The 16,457-nt window shown below is 33.3% G+C and overlaps 1 protein-coding gene across 4 annotated transcripts in view; it reads left to right on the top strand.

The window, feature by feature from the left end:
- LOC123673671 overlaps positions 1-16,457 on the top strand; it is a 121,380-nt gene that overhangs the window by 85,487 nt on the left and 19,436 nt on the right. For 3 of the 4 annotated variants that reach the window (XM_045608264.1, XM_045608262.1, XM_045608263.1), the window contains 2 exons: positions 9,306-9,462; positions 15,219-15,420. In XM_045608264.1, coding sequence (XP_045464220.1) covers positions 9,313-9,462; positions 15,219-15,420 — 352 coding nt within the window. In that variant the 5' untranslated portion in view covers positions 9,306-9,312. Of the gene's footprint in view, positions 1-2,793; positions 2,886-9,305; positions 9,463-15,218; positions 15,421-16,457 lie in introns of those variants that run through there. The other variant, XM_045608261.1, reaches the window with a different exon arrangement.

The following is a 16,457-nucleotide window of genomic DNA, read 5'->3' as shown; positions in this document are numbered from 1 at the left end:
CTGAAAAACTCTTAATAGCATCCCTTCTAATATTTTCCGATTTCAAAACTCTAATCATCACTTAAAAAAAGCCGTTTTCAGTCGATAAACATTAAAATAATTCTCAGCGAGCAAAAAAATATATTTCTGAAAAAGTTTGTTACTGATGGAATTCTAGAAAACATATTCTTCAAATTCGCCCAGTAGTTTAGGGACACGGTGAATTATCTCCTTATTCTTATTTCTACACTACTTCACTGCGGCTTCCCCAAAAACTGAAATTTCCAAAATCGTAGGAACCTCTTGAATATGGATCAGTCTGTATATCCTCTTCTCAGGATAACCTTCCCTGAGATTTATAATTCACACATCTCGATTGAATGTGAACAACTATTCTTTTTTCACTTTTTCCTATATTACTGCATGAAATTGCAAGTTTTTTAATTTAAGACACCGTCTGCAGGAGCCATCAGTGTCCATAATCACCTGTAGATATTATAAGTTTTTCTCAACTAGCCAGTCGACGGCAGTTCGTGTAAGTATTAGAGTGGCCTGAAGGTCACCTAAGAAATAATCTTCTAGACATTATTATTATTTACTCCCCGTTTTTTCATCTTCCAGCAGGAGCATTTCGCGCTCTTCAAGAGGTGAATGTGTGTGCTTTGTGGATCAAGGAGCTGATTGCATACTTGAAAGAGTGTTCATGCATATTCATCATACGGTGATGAGAGGTTTGCATTTTTAAGTGATGCGCGCTGACCAGCTTAGATACCACATATCTCATCGTGCGTGAGAGAGAGGATTTTTTGCGAGAATTAAAGAGTTGGTCATCTTGGTGCACGCAACTGATGGGTCATCGAGATGCTAGCCTAGATGACAGCGCTGGATAATGTTTTCGCGTGTATACAGAGTGCTCCTTGATTCTTGAACGAAGATGAATAATTATGCGGAGGATAGCAAGAAGAAAGTCCTCAAAGAATCAGTTTTCTAGTTGAAGGGTTTTGACATTAAACATGTTTCTATTGCGCCACTGGTAGTTCGAAAAAGAATCTTTGTCTGGAAATATTGTTGTCCAGAAAATTTCACTTTTGTACATAAGCAAAAAAGCAGCCTGGATATTTGAAGAAGACCAAATTTCTTATAACTTACACACAATCCTAACTGAATATCTGTTCTAATAATTCATTAACATAAGATCAGTAGAACTTGAGATATAAAGATCCAGGGAAGTTTTTTCGAAAGTATTCCCCATAGAGTAATAAATATAGGTAGAGGGAATATACGCAATTTTTACATATCCCCAACATGGTTAGTTTACGTTGTCGGATTGTGATATATTTTCAAATTCACAATCAATGAATGTATATTATATTGAATGAAATATAATTATTTGAGTGATTCCCGATTGAATATGCAAATTTGTATATTTGGAATCCGATATTTTTCCTAATTGTCAAGTTTATAATAAGCAGAATATTCATTATTTTCTGTATCTACCTGCTGAAATCCAAGGTTTGTCAACTTTTGCTCTCCTAGTGTCATCGGTTGTTTCACGTCGTTAGGCGCGCTTGAAGTTTTCTGTTTTCTGAATTTCTAACTATATATTGATATTTATTTAATGGATTCGGTCCTTACTTGGCGGAAATTCATTATAAATAAAATAAAACGAAGTAATTTCCACTATATTATAATATAGTGGAAATTACTTCGTTTTATTTTATTTATATATATTGATATTTATTTCAATATATTTTGAGTGTATATGAAACGTTGATACAGTATAGGACATAAGAAGTACGTTCTTTGTGGAAAAACTCGCGAATTGAGTGAAATTCCGTATCACTGATATGTCTTCATTTCCGCGCGCTTCATGTCAACTTTGATAGTTTATGTTGGGGACTAAATTTGCTTACTGCAAATGGCATATACTCCCTCTATCTATCACTCTGGGGTATTCCCAATTCAATCAAGATTTATAATCATATGATACCTACTCCTTTTTCCTGGGAACACCAGAAAACTAGAATCCTGATAGGATTCCGTAACCACAAAAGAATTCATTCGAGATGTTAAGCGTCATTCCGTGACACAATCTTCGTTAATTCAAGATGTATCTACTCATTCAAGGTGTTATCAATGAGTATGCATCTCACGTTGATCATTGTAGTTCTTCTACGTTTGTTTGGAGATAGTAAAATTCAAGTCGTTCAAATATTTGCTTGAATAACCTTATCTTGGATTTTAGGGTCCTGCTGCTGAATTATTCAGAAGTTTTGTTATGTAAGTTAAAGTTTTATAGTGTTTAGTCAACAACATTTTAGGTCATCAACATAGATGATAACTCTTTTATTTACAAATATCAAGTACCTATTTGGTTTATGGTTTTATTCTTATTGCCTTTATAGCATAGAAAAATCATTGAAAGAAAACTTTAACATGCCGAACATTTATTATTAGTGAGATAGGTAATCATGAAATTCGAAAATTGATCATTCGATCACAGTATTGTTAAAATCGGAGTGCAATTTCATGCGAGATGTCAACATTTTTTCACCATTGAGATTACCTATATCATTGTAAAAATGTTTTTTTCGTACGAAAGTTCTCGCAGAGAACTTTCTGTTGAAAGGAAAGAAATTTCTGACTACTGACAACTGAATTAACAAATTCGTTGAGAAAAACTAACAATTTTCATTTATAAGACCCTAGCCTAATCCTAATTCTCTAAACACAAAATACTATTTGAAAGCATCCATTTTCAGTCAATAGATGATAAGATGGGCTGATTTATTTCGATTTTTTTGATCATTTACAGGGATATGTGAGAAAATGTCAAGGTACCAGAAGATACAAGAAATGCGGAATTTTCATAGCAGGAAGACACAGCATTTATTTTCGAAAAGTTTGTAAGTTCAAATAAAAAGATCGTTATAATCCGAAATTGACAAATTTGAAGAGTACCAATTGGCATGAGGGATCCAACGCCAGCGTTTTTTTACGGCCAAATATGTAAAATAGAATGTATGCTGGTGGAACTAATGTGCAAATGTGTCTTTATCTAACTGTAGGTTTGTTACCTGACGATCTTGCTTTATCAGTTTTTCTAGAGCATCGATGTTTTCTGGTTCAACAATGATTGCACATGTTTGAAATTTCATGATTTTGCTTGTAGTCGTCGAAGTATTTTTGGGTGCTCATATCAGAAAAATAGAAGAACCCTGAAAACAAATATCAAAATGGCTGAAATATCTCGGGAAAAACAGCGATGTTCGTGATTTTTTTTCTCGTTCACCAAATTCATTTTCTGAATGAACTCAAGTTTCTTAGAATTAATGCAAAAAAAATTTCATAAATCGAAGAAAAAAATTTTTTTACATGTCTACAGGAAAAAAATTAACCGAAATTGGTGAAATACTTGACGATTGCACTTTTCTAAGGCGGATATGAGAAAAGAATCGAAAAATATCAAAATTTCTCATTTGGTCTTCTAACATGATTGAAAAAAAATTGTTGGGCCATGAAGGCCAAAATATTGAAATTGGGCTCGAAACATTTCAGAAGATAATAATATTCATCACAACAAAAATTTCACTGTAATTTCAATGAATCTCTCTTGGGAGTTGGACTCTCGACTTTGAGGTTCCTATTACCTGTGGAAAGTAAATTTGAACTAATTTAAGGATATTCAATTATGTTAGGGGAATGAAGAAGAAATTTGGATGGCTTTCAAGAAGATACCGTTAGATATTTTTCGATTCTGTTTTCATATTCGTGTTAGGTATAAAGAAAAGTACAATCGTAAAACATATCATCAATTTCGGGTGAAAACTTTTTGTCATTGTAGATATGTAAAAAATTTTTTTGCTCGATTTATAAAAAATTTTTCCACAGATATTTCGAGGAAATTGAAACCATTCTGGAAATGAAATTCAATTTGGCAAAAAAAATCGAGAACATTGCAGGTTTTCTGACATTTTGAATTTTTTTTTCAGGGTCCTTCACCTTTTCCTATTTGAATACTCAAAAATACTTTTCTCTATTTCAGTATCGTAATGAGTTCATTACAGTTCTAAAAACAGTGCTGTAATGAACTCATTACAGCATCGTTTTCAGTTATATTTTTCGTTTTGTGGTTGTCTATACTGACTTCCAATCCTATCAATTTTAAACGAACGTCAATAATTGTCAAAGTGATATAATTTGGATATAGTCAAATGATCTGCAACATTATTCGTAATTTCTCTTAATTCCTGTGGTGATAAATCAATTTCGTCAGACATAATTAACGAATTTAATGCGTAATTGTAAATTATTTCAAAATTCGAAATATACGATTCAAATTCATATTCCGTAATCTGTCAATTTTCGTAACAGTCACACCAACTGCCAAGATACAATACAAATGTCACTAGGATGTAATCTGAATTTTTCATTGAATTTCGACAATATTTCACCAAACTTGATTGAAATAGAGAAAATATCGTCTAATACTCGTTGCAGAAGGCCATTCCAACACTCATGCGTTCGAAAACTCGCTCCTTCGTCGCTCGTTTTCGAATTTCGCATTCGTATTGGAATAGAAGCCCATTCTGCAACTTGTTTTAGAATATACTATTATGTGGCCAGAAATCGTGACAAAGATTAAACATAACTGACCACACTCAATAGAATATTTTTCAAGACTGACGCTCTGTATCTCGTTTAAGGTTCGAAAGCAAGGTATTTGTCATAAGTCAAAAATGGTTCTTCTCGTGTCAGCTACATGACCATTTATGTTCGTCCAGTTCATGATGAAACACCCTGTATGTAACATTTGTAGCGTTTTGCAAAATTCGACACAGATTCTGCAATTAAAAGTACCTATCACTTTTTATACTTCCAATCTCAATGAAAGTGGAATAATAAAATTGATATATTTTCTCCATTTTTACACACCATTAATCCCTATGTATAACCTTCTGTTGAATGAAAGGTAACAAATCAATTTCATTTGTAAAATCATGTCACGATAGTGGGGAAATTCATATTTTCCCTTTAAGTGGAGTAGAACGCAGACTGTTAAATGACCCATTGGCTGCACCATTCAGTGCTGGCAAAAACACTCATACGAGTCATTAGAAATGATTAGGTGCCATAACGTTCCACCTGCTAAATGACTCACTGGATCTGTACGGAAATTCGATGCATAATTCATTCTATACTTGCATCCATTATTCCATCTGCTATCTATCAACATGACGTCTGGATTTCATCACCTGATGAATTGATTCTGAGGAAGGTCGTGGTGAAACTATTATTTTCTGTTTGAAAGCTGTAATTTCTCTCTTAGCAGGTGATTTTTCTCTGTATAATTGATTCAATGTGGCTGGAGATACCGTCTTGTGGTATCCTGTTGTCCACACAAGGAATTGAATGTACATTTAATAACAATACAAGCTTTCACATGAGAGATACATTTATGTCATATTTTTTCAAGATATGTTCCTTCAGAAAATATGCCAAGACGTCAAATCCACTCAGTGGTGAATTTATCAGCAGGCTGAAAGAAAGAGCGGCAGTTTGAGCTCATTAATTTTCTATTTTTATTTACAGAATGAAAAAAAAATACTAATTGCGAAAATAAAAAAAAAACTAAATATTCAACAAAAATCTTTATCAATAAGGATAGGCAAGTTATGAAAGCAGGCACTTGTGCCTATAATAGAGATGGAATAAAAAGGAGAATAAACCAAAAGGAATTATGCGTCTCTAGCATTCTCATTTGAAATAGATCAAAAAGGCAGTATACCCTAAAAAAGCATTGGCTACCACCCATAGGATTTTCTAGCTCCAATAGATATTTAGTACAGAAAGGTTTGTTAAATCCTAAGAAATCACCAATATTCCTGGTTTTTCTTCATTTTAGATACATGAGTTAATTGAAATTAAAGTCTCAATTTTTTTGCGGGTAAACCTCATGAGTTGATTAGATCAGAGCTGTTTCAAAAATTTCTTAGTGCAAAGGTGTAAAACAAAAACCGAAAGCAAATTCAAAATTTTGGAAATCTAGGATAACTACCTTTTTGATCCCGAACAATATTGAATTGTTCCAGAGGCCACCTATTATTCACCTATTGTGGCGTGTAAGTTTGTTCAGAACGAATATAGTGAAAAAAGTCGAAAAATTTAAGAAAACCCCAAAACCGTTAATCTGATTTTCGCCAATTTCAAATGGCTTTTGGGGACAAAGGACCTGCATATTTGAGCCCAATATGAGATCGATTTCTTAAAAATTATAACCTGTAACGGATTTTATAAGAAACCGTTACTTACTAAAAATGCGTACGCTAATTTTTTCTTAAGGAAAAAGGATATCAATTTTTTTCTTCTCAATAACGTTTATGCTAATCCTAGTCAGATTTAATTAATTAACCGACAAGAAATGTTTATAAATGTTTATTCGTTAAGCGGTTTATGCGTAGGAGTAACTGGTCGACATTTCTAGCACCTTTATGTGATGAAATATTTTGTTCTTGATTACCTGTCTGTCATTATTATTATTGATGCTTGATTTCTTATATGAGGATGTGATAAGTTTCAATCGACATGAAATTCAATTTTCATATAAATTCTAATTAGAGTTATCTTTTTTCAATTTCACAAACGATTTCTATTCACCATATCGTCCAAAAAGCTTACTTGGAGCTAATACTGGGTGAATGTTACCCTTAGCGGGAGTGAGAAAGCCGACCTCAAAGGAAGTTTTCTACCCCACTAAATTCAATGGTAAAAATATCGAGGATACGGTAATTCCGTTAAATGTAGATAAATGACGTATAGTTTTAAAAATTGAGTTTATATTATCATTATTATTTTTGAAAAGAATTTGAGGTTTGTTATGAAAATTGTTGAATAATGACCTCATAAAAAGAATACAATCATGATATAATTCCGAAATAAAAAAATTCAGAGAATTCTTGTTCCTATTATTTCACCATAATTCACATCCGCTTCTGTTAGCGAGAACAACAAAAATTATATTATTATCGAGAAGAAAAACATCTTTAATGAACCCAATTTATCGCGAATATAATAAAAGTTTGGAATAATTAGCGAACGGTCAAAGTATTCCTCAACACGAGTTTCATGGTACAAGGACGTTCAAGGTAGTTTAGTTCGCTTATTTAATGTATCTACTTGCACCATTCATAAGAATTCAGTGGAAGAATTGATCACAACATATTTGAATGATATGATTGCATTGGTTTGTTATTTAACTCCATATCCGTGATGAATGAATCATTCCGTATTCTGTGACCGAATTAGTTAGTCATGTTCACGTATTAGGTATCTACTTTTGAATTATATCTTTAAGTAAGGCTAAAAATTTTGTTTAGGTTTTCTTCACAGACTGCCACTGACTTTGGATAAGTTGAGGAATCGTGTTATTTTTGTATGATCAGAAAAAATACAAGTGAATCGAAAATACACAAATAGTATAAAAAAAATTATTGGCATTATATTTAAGAGGGATTACTACCACGTGGATTTTCGCGTATCAGTCAAATTTGGTACCCATTCATTTCCCTTCTGGCACTCCTGCGATGACCAAAATTTGTACGGTGTACAAAGTTGACAATTCACTTCATCTTTCTAATATCGAAGCAAATAAGTAGAGGGCAACGATTATTGTTTTCACAAAATTATAGTTTACTTCTTTTGTAGTGTTTTTTTGTAGATTTTTTTTTACGAATAATTCAAAAATATATCGTTGCAGGTGACATTCTCTATACCATGAATTTTTTTGCGAAAAACGAAAAGTTACCGACCTTTTTTCTCATTCGCAAATCAAATATTTTCACTTTCTACCTTGTAGAATATTGTTTCAGGAAATAATGTGAAAACCCCATAAAACACGGTGATTTGTAAGAAGAAATTATCATTATTTCGTTTTGAACTGAGCAGTCATGTGGTAACTGTATAAAGTATAAATGTGAACTCCAAGGGTGTAATAAGCGCATGATTGATCGATCACTTGATAGTTCATGACTTTACGTCTGCGTTTTCCTGATTTTTCAATATTCTGCTTGAATTTTCGATGGTTCTGTCGCCGCATATATTAATGAAATTAAGAATCAAGTTATTTTAAAAATACCAAATTTCAACTCAGTCGGATAAGTTGTTACTGAAATAATAGTTTTTTTTTTCGATTTTCTGCTTGAACTTCCTATGGTGCCTATGAAATTATCAAAAAGAAGAAATTTTGGACGAAGTTCCAAATGGTTAATCTTCATATACAGGCAAAATCTCAACCAGATATTGGGTACCTATTTAATTTCCTTTATTCTTTTTTGATTTTGTGATCTGTTTGGAATTATGTTCAAAGATTTTGAAATTGTTATTTTATATGAACGAACACCAAGAATCTCAACTTCATCGGTTCTGTGTTCACGAAAATATTGTTATTTTTTTTTTCGATATTCTTTTTGAATAACTTTGGTTCTGGCTACGCGACATGGTTTTTTGCACGAGGATCCAAGGACCCAACCATGAAAATTTCAAGGTTCTAGGTCTTTTCGATAGGATAATCAGTGGGTTATTGTTTTAGATCATTTCCGGCTCAAAATTCGCAAATTATATATATGCATAATGTGAAATGCTAGAGCCATATGGTTGGTGACGAGCGTTCAAAAACTACAGTATCTAAATGTTATTTTTTTGCCTTTGTAAATATCAAATATCAAAAAATTTGGCAAAAACATAAAACTCATATCAACAAATTTTTTTATGAGTCCTTTGATTCTAATATTATTTGCTTATTTTTTTGATGAAATCATTGAGAGCAGTATATTATGAATTCAACTCATATTAACTCTAAGTGCCATATACAACAATAAGTTGATTTATTAGCCCTCAATTGATGTCATCCATTCTTAAAAAGTATAATTTGAAACCTTATCTTTACATTGCCAATAACTGAATTAAACTTTTAATAATCGTGACAGCATTCATTACAATGGGCAGGCAGCAGAGAATATCTATGTACTTGAGGGAATATTTCAGAACCGTCGCCTTCGCCATTTTGTACCCTGCAGTGAAAATTATTATTTATTTATGTGTACTACAAATCTTATACATTCAATAGAAAATGATTGCTAATATCATATCCAGAGAAGGCATATGAATATGATTTTTTCTGAAAAGAGGACGACATCATAATAAGTTTTTGAATAATTATAATGAAATAACAGTGTTAAATACATATGGAAGCGTAAAATTTGTAGTATTCATTCTGAAAACTTCTCCACGTGATAACATGACTACAATAAAGTTTTTTTTTGTTCCAGAGACGTGATGTGCCTAGGCAGTTTCTGGACAGCGTTGCAATTGCTATGGAGCTCAGTATACATTGTTTGTGGTGCAACACAAATTGTATCAGGCATATTTTTTCTGGTATCTATCCCAGCACTTAACTTCACCTCTAATCTAGTTGCTGGATTAATAGTAAGTAATTCCAATAAGAATCTTTGAATTCCTCGTTTTTTTGACCAAACTTTATGGAGCAGCTCTTATAATTTCAGGGCTTTGGGATTTTTGGTGTTTGGACACATTTCAAAACGTAAATTAGCAAGTGGATTAAAAAATATATTCCGAAGAACATCGAACCAACTTAATAATTACAAGTAGGGAATTATTTGTGTAATACACCGTCAAAAATCTCGACCACCTAAAATTTCGCTGAAGTTCTATGACCAAGAACTTTCGTGATTGAAAATTGATAAATTTTTTCTATTGAACCAAATTCCAGAAAAATTTTATACAGGGTGAAAAAAACAGTTATTTATGGTCCAATTTCATTATACTTTTTGAAACAGTTCGGAAAATTTGTAAAGTTTACGCTCAGTTTATTGCGAAGAACATCCTATTAATAATCTTTCAGTTTTTATTACTTTATTTCACCTTTTTCAACTTGATTTCTTTGTAGATACACGAATGCAAAAAAAGCCTGGAATTTTATAAACACGCCAAGCTCTATAAAAGAACAGGACGGTATATCAAGAACAGCACGTACCGAATTATTATTTATTGAAAACGGAGCTCTAAAACCTCAACAAGTTCTTCTGGAAGCTGTAGTTCCCTATGCTCCATTTGTTGGAGATGACTTCAGTTCAATGCACGACAATGCAAGACTGCATGTAGCAAATATTGTTAACTATTATTTGGATGAGGTTGATATCCACCGATTAGAATGGCCTGCATGTAGCCTGGATCTGAATCCGTTACAATCTGAATATGACGCAATTCCTCAAGATCGCACCATTCGTTTTATTAATTCGAAGTCTTGCCGATTGCGTGCAGTTATTTTTGCTAAAGGTGGGCATATGAAATTTTAAAAACTGTTAATTTTTTTTACTTTTGTTTCAAATTTCTGTTGAATTTTGAAACATTACCAATTAAATTTTTTCCCCTAAAACAATTCGAGGCTTTTATTTATGTACCTTCAAAAGAAATCAAGATAAAATAAACACAGAAAGATGACGATACGTAATAAACGTAACGTAAACTTTACAAACTCCCCGAACTGTTCCACAGTGTAGATTTTTGTGTTGTTAATTTTCGAAATATTATTCCTCTTTTACCGCATCAGTTTGATATTTGAATTAAATTTTTTTTACATGTTGGTCTTCACTTTGCACTTAAATCGTTGTATAATTATATTGTCAATTCAATCATTTACAATACTACACAATAATGTCGTTTGAACAATACACCTAACTACATCAGTTTTATTCGAAGTTTATAAATCCACTACACGTGTTCCCTATAACAATGGCACCATCAGGTGCATAAAGATAAATAATTTTTTTATGTTTTCCAATTATCTGAGAATGGAAAAACACGATTGAGTTTCTCATTAGGAAATGGTAAAAAGTTTGATGAGTATAAAAAATTTATACGGATCATTGACCAAGGACGTTCAAAAATTGTATCTTTTTAATATGTGCGAGTTGAGTTTGAATTTATATCAAAATTGAAAATTCGTTCATTCGAAGACAAAAAAGAAAGTATAGAAAATGCCGTGAAGCATTAATCAACTCACATCTTTTATGCGAAAAACATAAATTGATTACATAAAGAACTATACATAATTCTTCAACGAAAAAAACAATAAAATATTTATATGAACGACATGACAACACAATGGTGAATTGAACCTCAGATTTAATCGTCTCTGATTCACGTTTTACCAATAAAAATAATAAATTATGCTACAACAAAATAGGAGGTATAACCATTATTATTCGAATTATTAGTTTTAAGACCAGGCAACCCATAAAACACTTACATGTACCATGATCAACTAGCGTTCAAGAGAAAGGGAGCGTCGACATAACAATTATATGTTGCTTATTCTCGATGATGAAGTCGATCGAGAAAAACATTCAAAGTTTTCGTTGATTCGTTTGATATAGTTTTTTAGCTTCTTGTCCTTCTTGTACAAGATCAGTTGATATTTTCATTCCAATTAGTTGGAAAAGTTCAATAAATGGGTTAAATTCTAAAATAATTAGAAAAATTCAAATCATTCATCGATGTTCCGAAAGTTTATGACGAATGTTATTATTATAAAGTTCAATATTTTAAAATCATAAAGGTACCTACTACTGCTAGATATCTTAGAAGTGAAAGCGTAACTTATGTAGGCATGTTGAATTTTTTTTTCTGGTGAACATGACTGCAAGAATTATAGTTCACAATGAAATATAACTCTGTGAAAAAAAACGATCAAGATTCACTTGAGATAACGTGATAAAACTGAATAATTTTTTGATTTCCTGAATAAAATTAAAAATTCGGAAATACATCAGAAAAGTTATTTTTTTTAAATGAAAACACTGCAAATATTTCAGTATCGTTTATAGGCGAAAACCCCAACTTGTGAAAAAAATATTAAAATATCCAACAAAAAAATTAATGAATATCCAAATGAATTTAATATTTTATTTGCTTCTTGGATTGTACACATATCAACCGTGTGAATTGTAAAAATTTCGGGGAAGGTTAATTTTTTCTTCCAACGATTATAAAATAATAATAAATCACAAGGGAAATAAATAAGAACCAGAATACCTACGCCAGATGTCACATTTTATGTTTGAATTGAGATCATTTATGATATGAATTATTCTACCGTAAAGTCCTAGCTCTTATAATTTTGAAGTTATGAATTTATCAAAATTTTCATTGAAATTTCTTGAAGATGACTCCCAGATTCGAATCCTTCCATCGAATTCAATAAATTTGTTTAATTGTTATTTCCATATTTTTTTTTAAGTAACAAGATATTCTGAGTTGAAAAAGAAAATAATAAAATAGCTATAACAATTTTTGTGACCTGATGACCTCAAAACCAGAACTAAAATTCAAATAACTCTCTCTTTTTCCGGCTGTAATTCCTACTGCAATTTTATGTTCATGTTCATGCTACATGGATCTAAAATACACTTATCGATTTCTTGGCGAAAGACTTCCTTTCGAGTCAATTTTTCTCAGTATGATCCTCTTCCTCGTTGTATAATTCAAGCGAAAACCTTTTTCAGACACGTTCCGTCAATTTCCCAAATTGGTCAATACATGAAAAACTGGTAATGACGTAATGGCGATTGGCGAGCGTGCTCCGATACAGTTTGGGCTCATTACGTCAATATATCGACTTCAGAGCCAGATATTGACTGATATCGGACAAGAAGTCTGTGAACAATTTCATCTACTTTTCTATGAACCCGTCTGGACAAGGCGCGCACCCATTTTTCGAGTTTTGTCACATAATCTCGATTTCGAATGATTTTATTTCAAACATGAATACCTGCATTCCACACTTCCGCTCGTTGACCGAAGAGATAGCTCTATAATGTTGTCACAATATGCATAGGTGTACAACTTACTTTGCTTCCGCCTTTTTCTCCGAAATTCGAAGCTTTATTGTAAAAAACTGGTTATACATTTATGATTCAAAATATTGTCCATCTCGGGCCACTACTTTATCCCATCTTTCGGACAGCGTACGAATTCTGCGTTGAAAAAATTGGTCGTCTTTCGAAGCGATCCAAGAATTGATCCAAATTTTTTACTTCTTCATAAGACCGGAAGTGCTGGTCAACCATGCCATGTGCCATTGATCGAAACAAGTGATAGTCCGAGGGAGCAACGTCTGGAGAATACGGTGGGTGGGGTAGGATTTCCCATTTCAACGTTTCAGTATGTCTTGACCACTTTCGCAACATGGGATTGATCATTGTCATGCTGTAAAATCACTTCATTATGTCTCTCGTTGTATTTTGTATTGCGGCGGTTTGTTTTTCAATGCACGGCTCAAACGCATTGATTGCGTTGGATAACGATCGCCTGTGATTGTTTCAGTCCATTTCAACAACTCATAAAACACTACGCCGACCTGGTCCCACCAAATACTGAGCATGACCTTGGAAACGTGAATATTCGGTTTGGCCGTCGACGTGGAAGTATGGCCGGATATCCCCTTGATTTTCTACGTTTAGGATTATCGTAATGAATCCATTTTTCGTCTCCAGTCATAATGCGATGCAGAAATCCCTTCCGTCTTTTCCTTGCAAGCAGCTGTCCTCAAGCAAACAAGCGCCATTCAACATCTCTCAGCTTCAACTCGTACCGCACCCAATTTCCTTGTTTCTGAATCATTTCCATGACTTTCAGGCGTTTTGAAATGACTTGTTGCATCACTCCCAATGATCCTGCCAATTCTTGTTGCGTTTAACACGAGTCTTGAGCAAGTAATGCCTTCAATTCTGCATCTTCGAAAACCTTCTCTCTTCCACTGTCATACTGGTCTTCGACCTCAAAATATCCGTTAAAATCACTCTCGGCACATTTTTTCACTTATAGCGGCTTCACCATAGGTAGTTGAGAGCATTCGATGAGCCTCAACCTCAGATGACGAAATCGGGCAAATGACGAAATCGGGCTCGTGAGCTGAAAAACATAAATCGACTAATATTTCGATGGCGTTATGTTAACATCTACCTAAGCGTATAGTATGGCATCTACAATCTATTTATTTAGACTACCAAATTATTATAAAGATCCAGTTAGTTGGCTATAACGAATAAATAAATTATAATTGTTGGTACTTATTATTTGCCCAATTTGTAGTGAAGATCAATACAATAAATTCTATAAACTGGTATAATAATCACAAAAAAGGAGAACTACAAAAAACACCCTGTATCTCGAAAACAATTAAAGTGTTTGCGAGTTCATAATTGAAGGAGGTTTTTTCCTAAAATTATTCAAGGAATATATTATTTTCCTACAACTGCTTTGAAAAGTAGCGTATTCTCCACAGCTTACTCAATTCCAAAACTATGTATTGCTCATACTGTGGGAATAGTTATTTATAATACAAGTGCAGAAGGCATTGATATTCTTCCACGAGTTCAAAATTCAAAAACGAGCCACGAAGTGGCGAGAAACCGTGGCGGAAAGTTCGGAGTTCCAACATAGAATAATAAAATATAACCATGAAAACTGTGCGTTTCTGATATATTCTCGCACGATTTTGTTCTACAAGATGTGGAAGAATGAACGGAATAACCACAGAATTAGAGAAATATTATTCCCCACGGCACTTTGTCCACACCTCGCTTGGTAGACCAATGAAATTGGGCTTTTGAGTCGTTTCTATAGAAACGCAATAAATTAGCACATACTGTCAATGAAGGCCATTTTGATTTGAATCAAGTCCATTACTTGAATTATTGAAATTTGTGCAGTTCTAGGAAAAACATAGTGTGCAACATGTGGAGAAAGTCCTTTTCTCGCTCGTGTGTTTGCGGGACTCGCCTTTCAGGCTCGTGCCACAAACTTCCACACTCGCGAGAAAAGTTGGACTTTCCCCACTTGTTGCACGATATACTATTTCCTCTGTACTTCCAATTTAGGAACACCTTGCATAGAATAACATAAAAATTTAGTTTTAATAGTGTCAGCAGAACCATAGAAAATTCAAGCAAATAATGAGAAAAGCATTGAGGAAGAATGAGATCTCGTTTATCCATGCGCCAATAGCGCATACACCTATATATAGTTCTGTGGTATCCAAGGACGCACTTGGCACATGTAAAGAGAGCACATGAGCTCCTGCTTCCCATTTGCACTTTTCTCATTTTTTATGAATCAACATAATCTGAATGGAAATGATTTGAGTGATTTTTTTTTTGCAGAATGTGGTGATGGGGGTATCTGGGGGAGCTCTCGTTTGTTTCGGGAAGCTGTCACCCCGTCGTCAGGAGGCGTTGCTCTACATTGCATGCTCGGTGCTAGCTGTCAACCTCGCTGCAGCCATTTTGAGAGAATGGGGTCTCTATTTTCAGGATCTCACGGAATTATTGAAGGACCATCCCTATCATTTATTAATTTTGTACGGTGAGTAGGAAATCTGGGGCATTTTTATTATTCTGTATGCTGTTGGAAATTGAGAAGAGTGACCCTTTTCGACACTGTTGAAATGTATCTTCTTTATTATGAATTAAGAGGAATACGATTTATGCATTGGAGTGTTACTTTTTTTAAAACTCAATACTCTTGTTAAAACGTCTTCATAATCCTTTTTATTTCTCAGTTATATCATGAAATTCAAAATATCCCATTTTCATATCTCACTTTAATAAAAGTTAATGGACTTTTTGAAAAATTCTGTTTTCTTGATTTTTACAAATTATTTTATGGTGATAGCTAAAATTAGACAAGGGCGTAGAAATGGGAGGGGTACTGGGGGTAATTACCACCCCCAAGATTTTCAAAATTTGAATTTTATAAATCCCGCAAAGACGAAGAACGAAAATTTCTCCATAAAATGAAATAATAATTATCACTTCACTTTCCTTTGAAATCGTTTATGAGTTTATTATCGCTTTCAAGATAATTACTTTTTTTGCACTAGGAGCTCGTCTTTGTCCGAGGTTTATGGTTTTCCTTTATCTATCCGCTTTCTCGGCATCGCCCCTTATTGCCATCTGTGAATTTTGCATTCGTCATCGGTATACACTTACCCGTTGTTTTCGGTTTTTTGTATCATTCCCTTCACAAAATTTCAATACTGTATTTATCAAAGAATCGAACTGAGTAATTCGCATCGAAGAATTGTCTGGGCTGTTGTACAATTTATTGTGTTTCATTAAAATTGCAATTTATTGGAGGTACCTTCAAATGAAAATGACATATTTCTCGGATCATTCGAAGAAAAGAAAGTCCTATAACATGAGTCCGCAAACGATTTGTTTTTGAGATTCAGGTGTTTTTCTCTCATAGCATCTTCCTGTCACATGATATTCAACTCGAACTGGCATAGATATTCCAAAGAAACTCTGGTTCAGTACTACACTTTTTGGTTTGTTGAAGTTTTGTCGTATCTGTAATCGATTTCGAGAAAAAAATTCAAACAGCTCTTTATAGTAATTCTC

This window comes from Harmonia axyridis, chromosome 2, assembly GCF_914767665.1.
Source record: "Harmonia axyridis chromosome 2, icHarAxyr1.1, whole genome shotgun sequence".
In the NCBI taxonomy this organism is placed as follows: Eukaryota; Metazoa; Arthropoda; class Insecta; order Coleoptera; family Coccinellidae; genus Harmonia; species Harmonia axyridis.
Note: the sequence above shows the minus strand (reverse complement) of the source record. Positions and strands in the feature narration are given on the sequence as shown.